This window comes from Larus michahellis, chromosome 2, assembly GCF_964199755.1.
Source record: "Larus michahellis chromosome 2, bLarMic1.1, whole genome shotgun sequence".
Lineage (NCBI taxonomy): Eukaryota > Metazoa > Chordata > Aves > Charadriiformes > Laridae > Larus > Larus michahellis.
Genome location: NC_133897.1, coordinates 142,251,208 through 142,265,579, shown reverse-complemented (window position 1 = coordinate 142,265,579; position 14,372 = coordinate 142,251,208). Strand labels below are relative to the sequence as shown.

The 14,372-nt window shown below is 37.1% G+C and overlaps 1 protein-coding gene across 1 annotated transcript in view; it reads right to left on the bottom strand.

Moving 5' to 3' along the window:
• The window catches only part of SLC26A7 (solute carrier family 26 member 7), a 71,396-nt gene that overhangs the window by 37,360 nt on the left and 19,664 nt on the right, over positions 1–14,372 (bottom strand). Inside the window, exons 3-4 of the mRNA XM_074573643.1 lie at positions 13,275–13,447; positions 4,563–4,727 (exon numbers count right to left, since the gene is read on the bottom strand). Coding sequence (XP_074429744.1) covers positions 4,563–4,727; positions 13,275–13,447 — 338 coding nt within the window. The remainder of the gene's footprint in view (positions 1–4,562; positions 4,728–13,274; positions 13,448–14,372) is intronic.

The following is a 14,372-nucleotide window of genomic DNA, read 5'->3' as shown; positions in this document are numbered from 1 at the left end:
AATCTATATATGTCATAAATCTGAAGAATGGTAATGAAACCACAGTTTTTAACCACATATTGCCCCACTGTAATCGGACAACGTGGGCTGTGTCTTGAGTGGCTTGGGACAAGTCTCTGTACCCATAATTTTCCGAGAATGCATTTTCAAGAGAGCACAGGACTTGGCGCAGTGCCCAAGCAGAAGCTGTGATTAATTAGGACAAAAGGAGGCAATCTGGAAAACCGTACTGCAAACTGTGCCCACAAACTCACCAAAGGCTGAGCTGGATCTAAGGTGAAGTGGTAGGAAAAGGGAAGAAATGAATTAATTCCTAACAGTCAAAGTCGAAGAGATGTGGGCTTATTTTTAAATGAATGGTGTCTGTAGAAGCGTCAGCACTAGCTATCTGTGTTTATGGTGTTGAATTTAATTTTCCCAGACAAGGTGAGACATCAGGTTGTGGGAATAAATATAATTTTAATGAAGGATTATAAAGAAATATGTGTAAGCTTTTAGAATGTCTGTCTTCCTTTACAAATTGACTAAAAAAGAAGTTCCATTTGATTTTGAAAATATATAGCCAAATCTTGTAGACCTTTGTCATAGCTGTTTCAGACTTTGCAACAAACAATTTATATGAACTGCTCAGCGTATTTTTTGATGTTTCTCTTCAAATTGTACCCTTCAGCGTGTAGGCTACATCAGCCAATAAATGAAAAAGAAGGGGACTACCAATGCTCCATAGCCCGTGCGAGTTCAGCAGCACCAACAGCCCTACCCCCAAAGTGTCTGTAGTACACTGAAACAATTCCGGCAGTAATACATAAATATTAAATCAATCACTAGGTCAGACTAAAGAGCTTTCACTGACTAGTCTGTTCCTGAGTAATCATTCTCCGAAAACCTGAAACCACCCATTTCATGGTGTGACTGGCAAAGCCAGGAGACCATTTCACAAACCACTCATGGGCTTTTCAGGAAAAAAAGAGCGTGTGGCTCTTAACGTGAATGTGGTTAACATATACTATAGCTATCTCTCTATACTATACAGTTCACACATTATACTGTCCAGTCAGTTATTGTACTTAACCAAGGTGAAAGTGTGAATCCTAAATATAAGGACCTAAAGCTCAAGCCTGCAGTAGCGCTGACATCTGATTCAAAAGAAATATTCATAAACGTTTTCATCACAAGCATAGTTATAAATTCAGTATTTTATGTGTTTTGAAATAATCTACAAATTCTGTAGCAGAATTTAGTTTGATATTGCAGTGTACAAAGCAATTTTTTGTGTCATTATATAATTTAAGAAATTTAAAAATACAGCAATAATATATTAATTGGACTGTTTGCCTCTTGCTTTTTTATTTTTATTGCTAGTTTTGTGTAAAGATTTTTAATTGAAATGGTCTGGCAATATTTTGAGGAACCAGTGAACATTTTGGCAATCAATATAAATTTTCACTTAAGTGAAAAAAGCAATATCCTAACTTTGCACACATACATGTACAGACACTGAATGTCCCTATCCTCATGCGAAATTAATGGCTTTGAGTTCCACTACAGTTTCACGTATTTTTGTAGGATAATAAGGAACACTGTAAAGGTTTATATTCTAGAAAGGATGTGTCTTCCAATGTAATAAGGAAATCTTCTGCGTTCTTTTTTCTTAATGAAAACCCAAAAGATTATTTTTAAAATTAGTTTAGAGGTTGAAGCAAGCAATAGAGTTAAAGGAACATATTAGTTGAAACACTTAATACAGCTTAACAGTAGCTGACCTCATTGCATTTTCAAAAATGTTTCATTCTGATGTTTGCTGGACAAATACAACAGGCTGTGGGAAAAATGTACAGGCAGCTATTGTGAACTGTATAGGGAACAAACTGGAAGAGACAGGGGAAAAAAAGGACCAATAGTGGGAACAAGAAGGTTTTTTCAGCTAATCGCAGCACAACCACAAGGATTTTGCAAGAAACTTCCAATACAACCACAAAAGACCCCATTTTTCAAAGTAGGTTTGTACGTTGCAGAGGTACCTTTTGCAGTGCTGCATTTTCTCAGAAACTTGTGGAAGGATAAATATATCTGCACACAGATAAAGGGCAAATATAGGTATGTTCTTCTGTTTTCAGATATTATGTAAAACTTGATGATACTTTTCTTGTCCCTTGTAAAACTTATGTCTCACGTAGTTTTCCCTCACCGATTTTCTTTTTCACCTTCACCTTGCCTTTCCCATTTGTAACATATCAATCGATGCTGCAATGTTCAGCCCAACTGCAGTGCTACAAACCCGGTACAGGGAAAATGAAATTTAATAAATTACGTGAACTATGTGTAAACACAAGAGTCCTGTAGGCTCAAAGCCAGTGTAGTAGATTTGTTCTCCACATCCAGAGTTCACTTTTACATATTTAATCATGATCTCACTTGCTATAAAGAATCCATTTCACTGGCTTGCTTTACTTTCAACTCTCCTATCACACTTTATTAAACATTCTTATTCTTGCTTTGCCAACCCAAAGGCTGCCTGAGGCAAAGCAATCAGCTTTGTGAGTGGGAGGTGTTTTGGAGTGGAGAAAGAAAAAAAAAAGTAAGCAAAAATACCAGTCTTTGGGTCTCAAGAATTTGGAGGAAAGAACATGTCCAGAGACACGTGCCAAATTTGCTTTTCACTCTCTACTTACATATGCACACTAACATATATCTAATTAGTATAATTTTGACATAAATCTACCACCACAGAAAAAAAAGTTTGCTAAAATTTAAATCTGGTGATTCTGACGAAGATACTGGACCTTCTTGAAGTAATCCATAATCTGAACAGATATCAGAAACCTTTTAAAATATTTGTACGGTAAAATTGTCCCTTCTAAATATGGAGACTTTTTTTGTTATTCTTTCAAATTGTACAGAGCTTTTTTTGTTTGTTCATTTGTTTTCACACGATTCCGAAGAGCAATTCAGAACCTTAACAAAATTAAGAAAATTATTCTTTGGAAAATATTCAAAGGGGTTTGATTTCAAAAGTGAAGTGAAAGGCAAAGAACTTGTTTCAGATACATTAAAAAATACAAGGGATAAGGGAATAGATTTCTTTCAAAGCATTTAAATGACCTCATTTGTGATATCATCAGCACACCAACGTGGAAATATTTCTTCGTATCACTGCTGCTCCTTATTATTGCTCATAATGTATGTTTTGATTATGTCTTGGCTGTGGTACTTAACACCAGTCATCTCTACAAGATGACAATATTCCTATATGTAAGTATAGTCTCCATGGAAACACCATGAAAAAGGGGCTAGTCACATTTTATACTAAGTAGCATTTATGAAAAGGTTTTTAAAGAATTAAAAAATATTTTAATATATGGTGAATCATTTGTAGTAGTCTCACAGGCCAACTGACTACTCATAAAAATGGCTATGACACTTTTTGTTATGTACTTAAAAGATAAATTCCTTGTGTTTATTACATGCCCCTGATTTTCATTAATAAATTGGTCCTGTAAAAAATTTACCAATGGATTAGCCATACAAAACATTATCAAATTTATAAAAAACTATGAAATAAAATTCTAAAAAACAACATCATCTTATCACAAAGTTCACATTAACAAATTTCCCAAAATAATATGAAAAAATACAGAGTAAAACAGTGCAAGAAAGTGTAGTCAGTGCTTTTAAATAAGGTGTCTGAATTTAGTGGTTAATTAGATGAAACCTCACTTCATCTGGTAATCAACTCATTAATTGCTATCAGTGCAATGTAAATAACATCTCAGCAAGTAAATAAAGTTTTATTATGAGGAAAATATAATTTTGGCAGATACTGTTGTAATACTAATGCTTCTGCCAAGAGTTTATTCTTGCAGCACCTAAATGCAGGGTTTGCTGGAATAAGTTACCTGAAAGAATATGTTCTCATATTTTTTTATGCCATAAGATTATACAACTTCAAGGTTTCAGCCAACAATATCTGCTTTCCAAAGGGAGTAACCATGATATTGTATGAAAAGCTGTATGCATTTTATAAAAATTACCTTAAAGCTATATACTTGCTGTGTTTATGGCAAAGTAACATAATGTCATAAAGCAATAAGTAATATATCTAGTAATTTTTGCATAGGAGATACAGAAATCATGGGTCGTGTTTCTTTTACCACAATGATGGTTAGGTTTTATTCAGCAAAATATGAAGAAAATATGTTTAGAATGACATGTTAAATATATGATGATATATCCTCCCCACATGCTGCTCCGGAAAGAGTTAACCCTCCCTGTACAAGTGTGTAATTGCTCAGGCTAATGAATGGAATTACTGATGGTGTAATACACATATTTTAAATTGATTACTGTATCCTTTCAAAATACGACCCATTCCTGCTAATTCTTCATCAGGTTTTCCTAACCTTATTCTTACAGACTGAGCAAGATGAATGCTTTGGTATTACATCTTCCGTGCATTCACACACATACATAACAAATTTCTTACACTTATATATAGCCAAATAGTGTAGTTATTTAAGAAAATGTTAGCTAGTGGAATAAACCATCTCTGTAACCGAACTCACATGAAAAAATCCCAGTGGTCCTGATATATATGGCATTTTCATTCCCAGCAGATACTTCACTTGTGAAGTCACAACATGCGTAGCTGCTCCTGTTGTCATCGCGCTTATCACCGGTTCCGTTAACAAGAAAGTGGCACTGCCCAATTGCAGCATAAACATCGCTACCTAAATGGCAAAGAAGTGTATATCAGCAATTATAATAAAATGCAGCTTCCTGGTGATAGGACAATGAGCCGGCGTCCTTTTAATAAACTGTAAGATCAATCAGATAAAGATAAAAAGTAGAAGTCCTATGAGGGATGCATCTAGCTGAAAATGGAACCCACTGAAGAAGCTCTGTGGGTTTACCTGCATTGTCTTATTTGCATCACTGGTTTACCAGACTCTAACATTAGTTTAGTAACAAAAGTAGGCTCAGAGAAACTGTCTTCATGCAATGCTTATTATTGTCTCCCTCTCAAATACATGAGCACAATAAACCCTATAAAAGCACCAACTCAACACAGCCACATGAAGTAAAGCAACTCAAAAGGTGATGGTGGTGCTGACTCATTCTTGCCCCACTGATATTCAGCCTGAGTAGGCAAAGGGCCGAATCTTGGTCCAGCTTACTGACTGCCAACTTAATGATATCAGGAGTCCCAGCGTTAGTAATTTCAACAGCTACCGAACTTATTAGGTGCTAAAACTACAGAGATGAGTCTAGTGGTGAGAGCTCCGTCACCCCACGGAGTCCTGCCCTGCCCCAGGCTGCTGTGCCATCAGATTTCCCTTCCCACACAGTCACACAAATTCTTCGCTCCTCAGTGGACCCGTAGCCTCCTGATACCCCACTGACCCTGCGCATGGGGTTCAATATACCATGACACTTGGTGCTCTCATGGTACAATATCATAATATCAAATATGTATCCCCAGTTCACTACCTCTAGTTACATCAGCTTCATGGATTCATAGAATGGTTTGCATTGGAAGGGACCTTAAAGATCATGTAGTTCCAACCTCCCTACCATGGGCAGGGACACCTCCCACTAGACCAGGCTGCTCAAAGCCCCATCCAGCCTGGTCTTGAACACTTCCAGGGATGGGGCATCCACAGCTTCTCTGGGCAACCATACATTGAGGTTCTTGATTTTGCAGGTATTCAGGTAAAGGAGGACAGAAGTTGCTTCAGATGATGGAGGATATAAAAATAATTATCTTCTTTACAGAGAAACAAGGATGTTTATATAGTTACATGTTCTGTATGAACAAACTTTATAAACTTTTAGTAGAAGTAAACTATTTTAAAGACCTTTAAAATCTACTTCCTGTGTGTTTGAAAAATACTTGAACTAACTTAAAGTAGAATATCTGTCTACAATCAGAACATTTAAATCTTGAAGAAAAATTCAACATCCAATTTCATAAACACAATCCCATTTACAAACTGGATTTCTCTGCTAGAAAAAAAAGTAGGCTTTGGCTCTGCTATATTTAACCTTGAAGATTATTTCAGAGTACCGGCATATAATGAAAGAATAATATTTCTCTCTAATCCAGGAATCTGGAGTACAGCTGAATCTACAACTGTTGTAGCTACTTCCTAGGAATATAGGACAAATACCCAAAGTATTATTGTGTACTACTGTGCTTTCTCGCCTTATCTCATCCTGCAATCACTCTTTTCCTCTGAAGAATGAGATTTGACAGCTCTTAATTCTTTGAACAGGATTGTTACATACCTACAGATGCTACTGTGGTTAGCATAACGCTTCATCCTTTTCTGATCCATATTAAGATATTAAGTTACATCAAAATTATCTCCCCTTACAATTAGTTCTGCAGATTCATTAGTTAAAAAAAAGAAGTTTCTTACTTCATAATCTTTTCCATTTGCTATTTTTCTGCCTGAAAAGTTACATGCTCTTGGCACTGAGGTGTTTGTTACAATACTTTCGAAGAGGATTATTTTGTGTTCACTATGCTAAATATCCCCCTTTTGGGATACATCACAGTCTCCTTTGCTTTACTTTGTTTTGTTCTCAATCTAAAAGAATCATTTCCAAAGGTTATCATTCTTTATGCTTGAACACCATTTATTTTTTAACGATAAATCTCACCTGTATGCAGTGAGCTACTAGTATAATAGCACAAAGGAAACAAAAATACCAAAGTGAGTGGCTTTTAATTTATCACAAAAACCTCTAGTGAGCAATTTCCTCTTCCATCTGAGAGATTAAATCTGAGATATTTTTTTTCTGTTACCCACTAATAGCATGTGAATGGCTCTGTACTATGAACAATCAGAACAATGATTGCCATTCAAGATTGGACTCAATGATGATAATTACTGTTATAGCCTCAGTGAGTAGTAATTTAGTTAGTCAGGCCTAAAACCAATAATTACTAACTTCAGATATTTTGTTTAGATGTTTGTTCTAACTGTGCGCTTATTCATATATTTAAAACAATGTTCACGGTAGCAAAGTTCAATAAGAAACAAATTCTCCCTTCCCTAGCAAATTTTTATTTGTTTTCTAAGATCAATTTGCATTGTATGGATGTGAAATTTTGAACTGTATAATAGCTGAGTTTCCAGAGAATGAGGTGGATGTTTATTTACCTGAGGATTCAAAACCACGAAGGCAGTTCCGTGAAGTACACAATATCACAGAGAAATATTAGTTAATATTAGCATTTCCAAGCAATTATGGCGAATTATGGCAAATGGTGTCATGATTGCAGAACTTAGCAACTTCAGCATCACTCTCATATTTGCTTTTTTTTTTTTACTTTATTTTTTTTTAATTTTAAATCAGCAGCATTTTACGGGGATGTGACGCTGCTTCACAGGTAGTAACCAAAGGGGCATACTTCAAACATAATTTTTATTGTTTGTTTATAACTGTGGGTTATGTAAAATACATCCAAACCATGAGTATGGTTTCAGGTAGACAATTTCTGTAGCCACTCAGTTAAACAAGCAGCAGCCTACACTGGTTCCCCGTCTCTTACTGCAGAAGGTAGTTCAGGACTTCCAGAAACAACGTCAATGCTTCACCAGCATGTACGTCCTACTCTCCATTGACATTATAGTTAAATAAATAGAAGGTGCATCCACATATCTTACATGGTGAAGATCTAACAATGAAGCAACCAGAAGAGAAAACATCTGCGGAGGAGAGTGTAATTTTCAGCATAAGCTGATACGGGAAACTCCTGCTGCCCTCGCAACATGAGTGATATACAGAAACTGCTTAGATGAAGAGGGGGCAAAAAGTTGCTTTGAAACAAGCCTTCCAAATCTCATTGCATGTGAGTTTTCTTGACAGATATACTTAATATTTTTCGCATTTATACTGGCCCAGATCAACTCTCCAGATAACCCCCCATGCTGGGGAACAGACATGCAGCTCACTTGGCTGCCACTGCTTTCTGCATCAACACCGCTTGAAACTAAGCTGAGCTGACAGCACGTGATCGCATCACTTTGTGTTATGCCATAAAAACTTTCACCCACTAAGCAATAACCAAAACGTAGAAAGTTCAATATTCTTAATGAAATTTCTAATAATCTACTTTATCCTTGCTGTGGTCATGATGCAGACTTCCCACTTTATTTGCTGACATATTGTATGATTTTTCTTCCTTCTTGATGCAGAAAAACTACAGGGCAAATTGACAGTGAAGTGTCAGAACGGTAAAAACATAAAGTACAAAAAAACGCCAAATGCAAATAGGTTTCTCGTTTTGTTATTTGTACCAATACTGGGCTTGTCTTAAACTGTAGAAGGAAAAAAAAATTCACATATTTTAGGATTGCCTCCAGAATTTTTCATTTTTGAAAATTCATTTCCTAGGGTTTGAAGCAATATTTCAGGGAGAGAACAATCACAGTAACAAAAATGGTTTTAAAGGTGCATGGCTACAGTTTCTTTATGCAACTTTTTCAGTACATCACACTATGTTAAAAGGCTCATCAAGAAGTAATATTCTTCAGATGAATTTTGCTTTTACCAGGTATACAGTGTTGATCAAATTCATGTGAATGAAATCAGAATCCGTCATAGAAAGGGGAAAAAAAAACACAGGAGGAATGAGAGGTGAATGAGGTGAATCAGCCTTGGGTTAATGCACAGTAAAGGAGAAAAGATCATGGAAACAAATTATAAAAGCAAGTGATTAGACAGAAGTGGTGGAAGGCGGTATTTCTAAAAAAAAATACAGGAAAAAAATTAAATTAAAACTAAAGTTTTGAACAGAAGAAAGATAATACAAAGCCAACCTTTTATTTCAGCTGTCTTTACTGCTCCATAATTTTACCCTGACAAATAGAAGAAGAGAATTCCAAGATTTATCCAGGAGAAGAGAAATGAGTAATTGGAAAAAGCAAAGCCCTTGTGTTCATTACTTCAAGACCTTTTGGTTCTTGTCCACTTTCAATACTTTCTTCCCATGACAACGTGCTCAGTTTGTTATTGTTAAAATTCCACTCTCACTGTGTAGTCAATCTAACTGTGAGGCCAGTAAAAAATTTTATCACATAATGGGAACTTTGGAAATCACTAATCACAAACTTTCTGTCCACAGTAATTGAAAGGCTGATATCATGTTACCTGCTGCATGAATTCAGTTTTGGAGAATGAACTTTAAACCCTCAAATCTCCATGTTCTGTAAGATGCAGCTTTTTTTCACCATTAAATCAAAAAAAAAAAAAAGTGGTGGTATTCTTTCTGATCATTTGCTGCATGGGCTAAGAAGATAAGGTCAGCAATGGGGAATATCTCTTGGAAGGAAACAATACAGTCTGTGAGCCTCTCATTTTGTACCCTGTATTGGGTATCTCAAAATCAGAGGTTGCAAAAGTGAAGCCTATGGACCGTCTGGAGACCAACAGTCAGACACGCACAGTCCATCTTGACTGAGTCACTGATTTAAAACTCTTTTCGGCCCTTTTCAATAGACATTATAATTAGGAGGCTTTGGTCTTTCGAACTACAGCTCTTAAGTTCATTGCGGGTGGCTTGAGATTATTTGGTAGCTTCTGATGCTGTGTGGAGTGAGCTTTTCTCACTCCAAGACCTGAAAAAGATGTCTTTCTGTGGTGTTTCTGGACTAACACATAGCATGCTGTACCATAATTGTGGGAACCAGGACTCCCATCCGGCCTAGCTGTCCTTTTCAAGATATAGAATATGAGCCTGCAAGAAGCTATTTCTGCTGTGAAAGAAAAATGAACTATTTTCCTGATTATCACATAATGAAGACTCATGTTTGTACTTCATGAATAACTACGTATAACATAGAATAGTGCAGGATAGTTTTCCCCACAGGGAAACAAAGCTTTGGACAAGAATATTAGCCTTACTCAAACACACTGCATATTCAAATGTACTCTTTTATTATTAAGCAAACCGATAATAGACCCTGTAAATTTGTTCCCCAGAAAACCAGAAACATTTTTTTCTTTCCAATGCTGTAAATTAGCAAGTAATTATATGTAAGGTTTTAAAATACAGTAGCTGAAAAGCTTAGCAGCAAAAGTGTAGAAGACTGGAGTGTAATAACCAGCCATTTCTCATTTCTAGAGGAGTAGCACAACTGAAGTTTGTAGTACTGTGGTTCTTAAGAGAATACAACCTTTTTCTAGGATAAAAATTATTTTTTTCTCTCTTTGAACTGCAAGCAGCTTTCCTCTATTTATTCAGCAAATTTAATGTTGAATTTCAGTTTAGTATGTTGGGGATTTTTATAAACACTTATATTTATGCAAGCATTCTTGCATATATAATGTACTAATAGGAAAAAAATATCTTACCCCAAAGTGATTTTTTGAGGATCTTTGCATGCTGTAAAGGCATCACCCAATTCTAATTACAAAGTCATTCCATAAGCATCTGTTATTTTCTGTCATTTCTTCTCCCCATCAATACCTCTGAGGTATTTATTATCAGGACATAATTCCATTAACTTGATTAGCTTTCCATGCCCTGTTTATCTTTATAGAGTAGCAGTTACATAAACATAAAAAAAAATAATCTGCATTATACTTTCCATTCTGCTTTTAAAAATTAAATAGCCTCTGTGAATGCATTATATTAAATGCTTTTGGTAATTACAGTTTTTATTTTATGTTTAGTTATTTTCTGTTTTAATACTATGTTATCTTCATCAGGATGCCTCTTAGGCCAACTGAGTATCTTCTTTCTTTTATGAATGCTCAGGAATCTGAAATTAATGACTTGAAGAGGTTTAGGCAGCTAAGCCCCAAATTTCAAATCTTTTAAGCTCCTGATGGTCAGAAACCAGTTCCACTTTATTTCATGTCTTGACGGCACTGAGACTTACAGAGGCTGCTCAGAGCTTGCCTCGCACACAAATGCGCACTTACCGTCTTCACAAAACACAAAGCAGCCAACAGCAGTTCGGCTCAAAACCACACCTCTTCCCTTTGCCTTCCCTCTATGACTCACTATTTTATAAGCTTTTTCCTTTTTTTTTCTTTAACATTATTTTCTAATTAGTGTACTTAGCCAGACTACTGGAAGAAATACTATCAAATTGTTTTTCTGGCCAAGGAAGTTCAGGTCTTTACCTACTTTCCAAGCTGTTTTTCCAGCTGTTTGGAGAAGGACATTTCATCCCTCCTGTGGAAGCTGCCCAAGGTATGGAATAGTCATAACATCAGTCGTTTTTGTGTAACTAGATTAGAGAACTGCATTTTGATTTTTTTTTCAGAATAAAGAAACAGTTTTATGGGCAGACACCGTAACGCAGGTCTGCTCCCTTCCCAGAGAAGTACCATCCCAACTACGCTGACAATTCTACTTTGTATTTCAGAATGTCTTCAACCAAAAATTATTGCCCAAAAATACATCACATACGTCCTTCTCGTCCCGGAGTACCTCATCTAGTTTAGACTATTCATTTTTAGTTTAGTCTGATAGGTAGAAGCTAGTCACTGGCTTAGTTCTCCATGGCCAGCAAGATGTGGCCTGTCACCTTATCTGGGAATTGCAGCAACTGTTAGCCAGGAGACTGGGATCGTGATGAGAAATGTAGATTCCCATGCTTAACAGCACCTTGGATGATGGCAAAGTTTAATCACAGCCTTGATCCAGACTTTCACTTGACTATCGTGAATCAGTAGCTTCAAGGCATTCCTCTAGGGTATGGGAAATGAGTATTTTCTTCTGGTCTTTAGCCACAAAACTCACATGAAACACTAGTGGCAACAGTACAACCACCAGCTGTATTAGTGTGACTCTAATGCAAGTGACATTACTGACCTGGGAGAGGAGCCCATGCACGTGGCATGGTTCCCTATCAATCAGACCTGCTTTGAAGGTGTAGGCAGAGGATTTTCTAGTTCTTCTCATCCCAACCAGGATCAAACAGGACATAGGCTGAGATAAGTCAGGTGCTGTGGTTGAAGGCACGTGGAAAGGTAGAACTTTTCAGAAAGACAGAGTAAGAGGTCTGGAGGATTTACACATTTAATGGGATTCTGCAGCAGCAAAGCAAAAAATTTCTGCATCGGCTTTTGAAGTTAGGTCAAATGCAGGCACCAACTTCCCGCTTGAGAGGTTTTGGCTTTTAACACACAAGCGTTTCTGGGGATGACGTATGAAATTGTCCGTCTGTGAGCAGAGCACTTCCACGTGAAGAGCTCTGTGCATGCTCAAAGGATTCTGCTGGTACAAGCACCCCGCACACGGTGCAGTGTTGTGTTGCACACACCGGTGCAATGGGAGAGCACGTGCAGCAGCCAGGCACAGTCATCATCAGGCCTACTCCGTGTGCTGTCTGTAGGGTTTCCCTCATGCTGCTGCCCGAAGTCATAATTCTGTAACCAATAAAAGAATGAAAAAAATGCAACAGAGATGACCATGCTTCTTCATATTTCCTACTGACTAACATAAGCCTATGCCCCAGTTCCTGCTAAGCGTGCGGGGCACTGGAGATCCCATTCTAGGCTCCTTTGCTCATCCCCTGCATGGCAGAAGCATCCAAAGCACTAAGTGCAGGGGTCCAAGTTTCTTTCAGGAGGCCAGGTACCCAGGAGGTGTTGCAGTCCAGCATTGGAACATTTCTACCATTTTCATATTTACAAGAAAGGAGGGAAGCCTTCTTTGAAGACCTAAGAAATTGGCAATGGATAAAGGAATTCAGGTCTTGTGGTCAGAATAGCAAAAGAGAAAAAATTTAAAAGACCTCTGATCATTTGAGTAAGCTTTGGAGAATCATTTGAAGACATCTGTTTTACTAATTTATTTCATTTTAACGATGGGTGTGTGAACTCTGAAGAGAATTTAAAGATGTTTTCCCTACTGTTTTTAATTATTGGATATTGTACAGTATTTCTCTTCAAGCCAAGAGCAATAGCAAACCTCAGGAATATGTAAATGCTTACCAGGAGCTGATTCATGTTTTGTTTCTGCAGAAGGAAAGGGAGCACCAACAGCAACTGAATATTATATTAGAGCTGACTGAATGTGGTTTTACTTCGTATTGCAACACCCTAGGAGCACGTATACAGACAATTACTACATCTTGACAAAGGAGCAGCAAATTCTTAAAACACATTAATTGCATCATTCATGGGCATCAGACCAGACCCATGGTCAGGTTTTCTCAGATAAGTGAAAAAAAAAAAAAGTATTACAAATGTCACAGCTGTCACAAATGCTATGCATCAGTTACCACAGAGAATACGCGTTCGCCACCGACCTGAATGATTCCTCCTAGAAATGAAACTGCTGCTGCAACTCCAATCCGCTGCATTTCGAACTCCGATAGGCCCAAGGGTCCTGAATTATTGTTTGTAGTGAAATTAGTGCTGACTGAAGGAACAAGACGCTCAACTGCGTTGGCAGATATTAAGGAAGTTAAAGCAAAAGTTCCTATAAAAAGAGACACACATTAGTCACCAATAATTCTGTATCTGTCTGTACTCGTCACTCACAGTCTCTTTTTCAAAACTTGGCCGTTATGAGAGAAAGTGCCATTTTGTGCATGCCTGTCATGCTAAGAACAATTTTTAAGGTAACCTTTTTATGTAACACACATTTCTTAATGTAAAATACTATTTGTAGATACGAATTAAATGTCAAATTTTTTGTGAGCATATTCGTTTAGACACATTAACAAAAGAGGTTCAAACACAATTCACAATGATTTCAAATATCACAAATGCTTTTGACTCACCCTGGGTATGATGAAACAGCTTTTTGTCTGAGGATGCCAAATGTTCACTGTTCAAATTTCTAGGGCAATTAATTCACACTGTATACATAGTACCTAGCCCAATATAGTTAGAAGATGTGTACATTCAAAAACTCAACAAAAAATCTGCACTCTAATAAATGGAGGTAGAATATGAGTGAAACATTTATTTGCTGAGAGGGGTAAAGAAAGTTTAGTGACACATAGATAAAGAAGGATGATAATTCAATATTAAAAAGCACAAACATCATACAGAGCTCTAAGAGCGTAAGAAATGCCCCACTATGTCAGACGAATGGTCCATCGTGCCCAGTACTCTGCATCCAGCTGTGGCAATTAGAAGTGTTACCCAGGAAAAGCACACAAGCCTGGCCACTTTCTGCAGGCTGCTTCCCCAGCATCCATAGCTGATGTATTAGGGATGTTAGTGAGTATTTCCTATGCAGTCCTTTTAGATTTTGTTTGTGGACTAGCATTCATGAATTTGTTGAATCTCTGTTTCAACCTGCTTGCATTTTCTGCCTCCACAATGTCCTCTGGGAGCAGGTTCCAGAAGTTCACCATCTGCCGTAGTATTTTCTTTAATCTATACTTGGAAGGTCT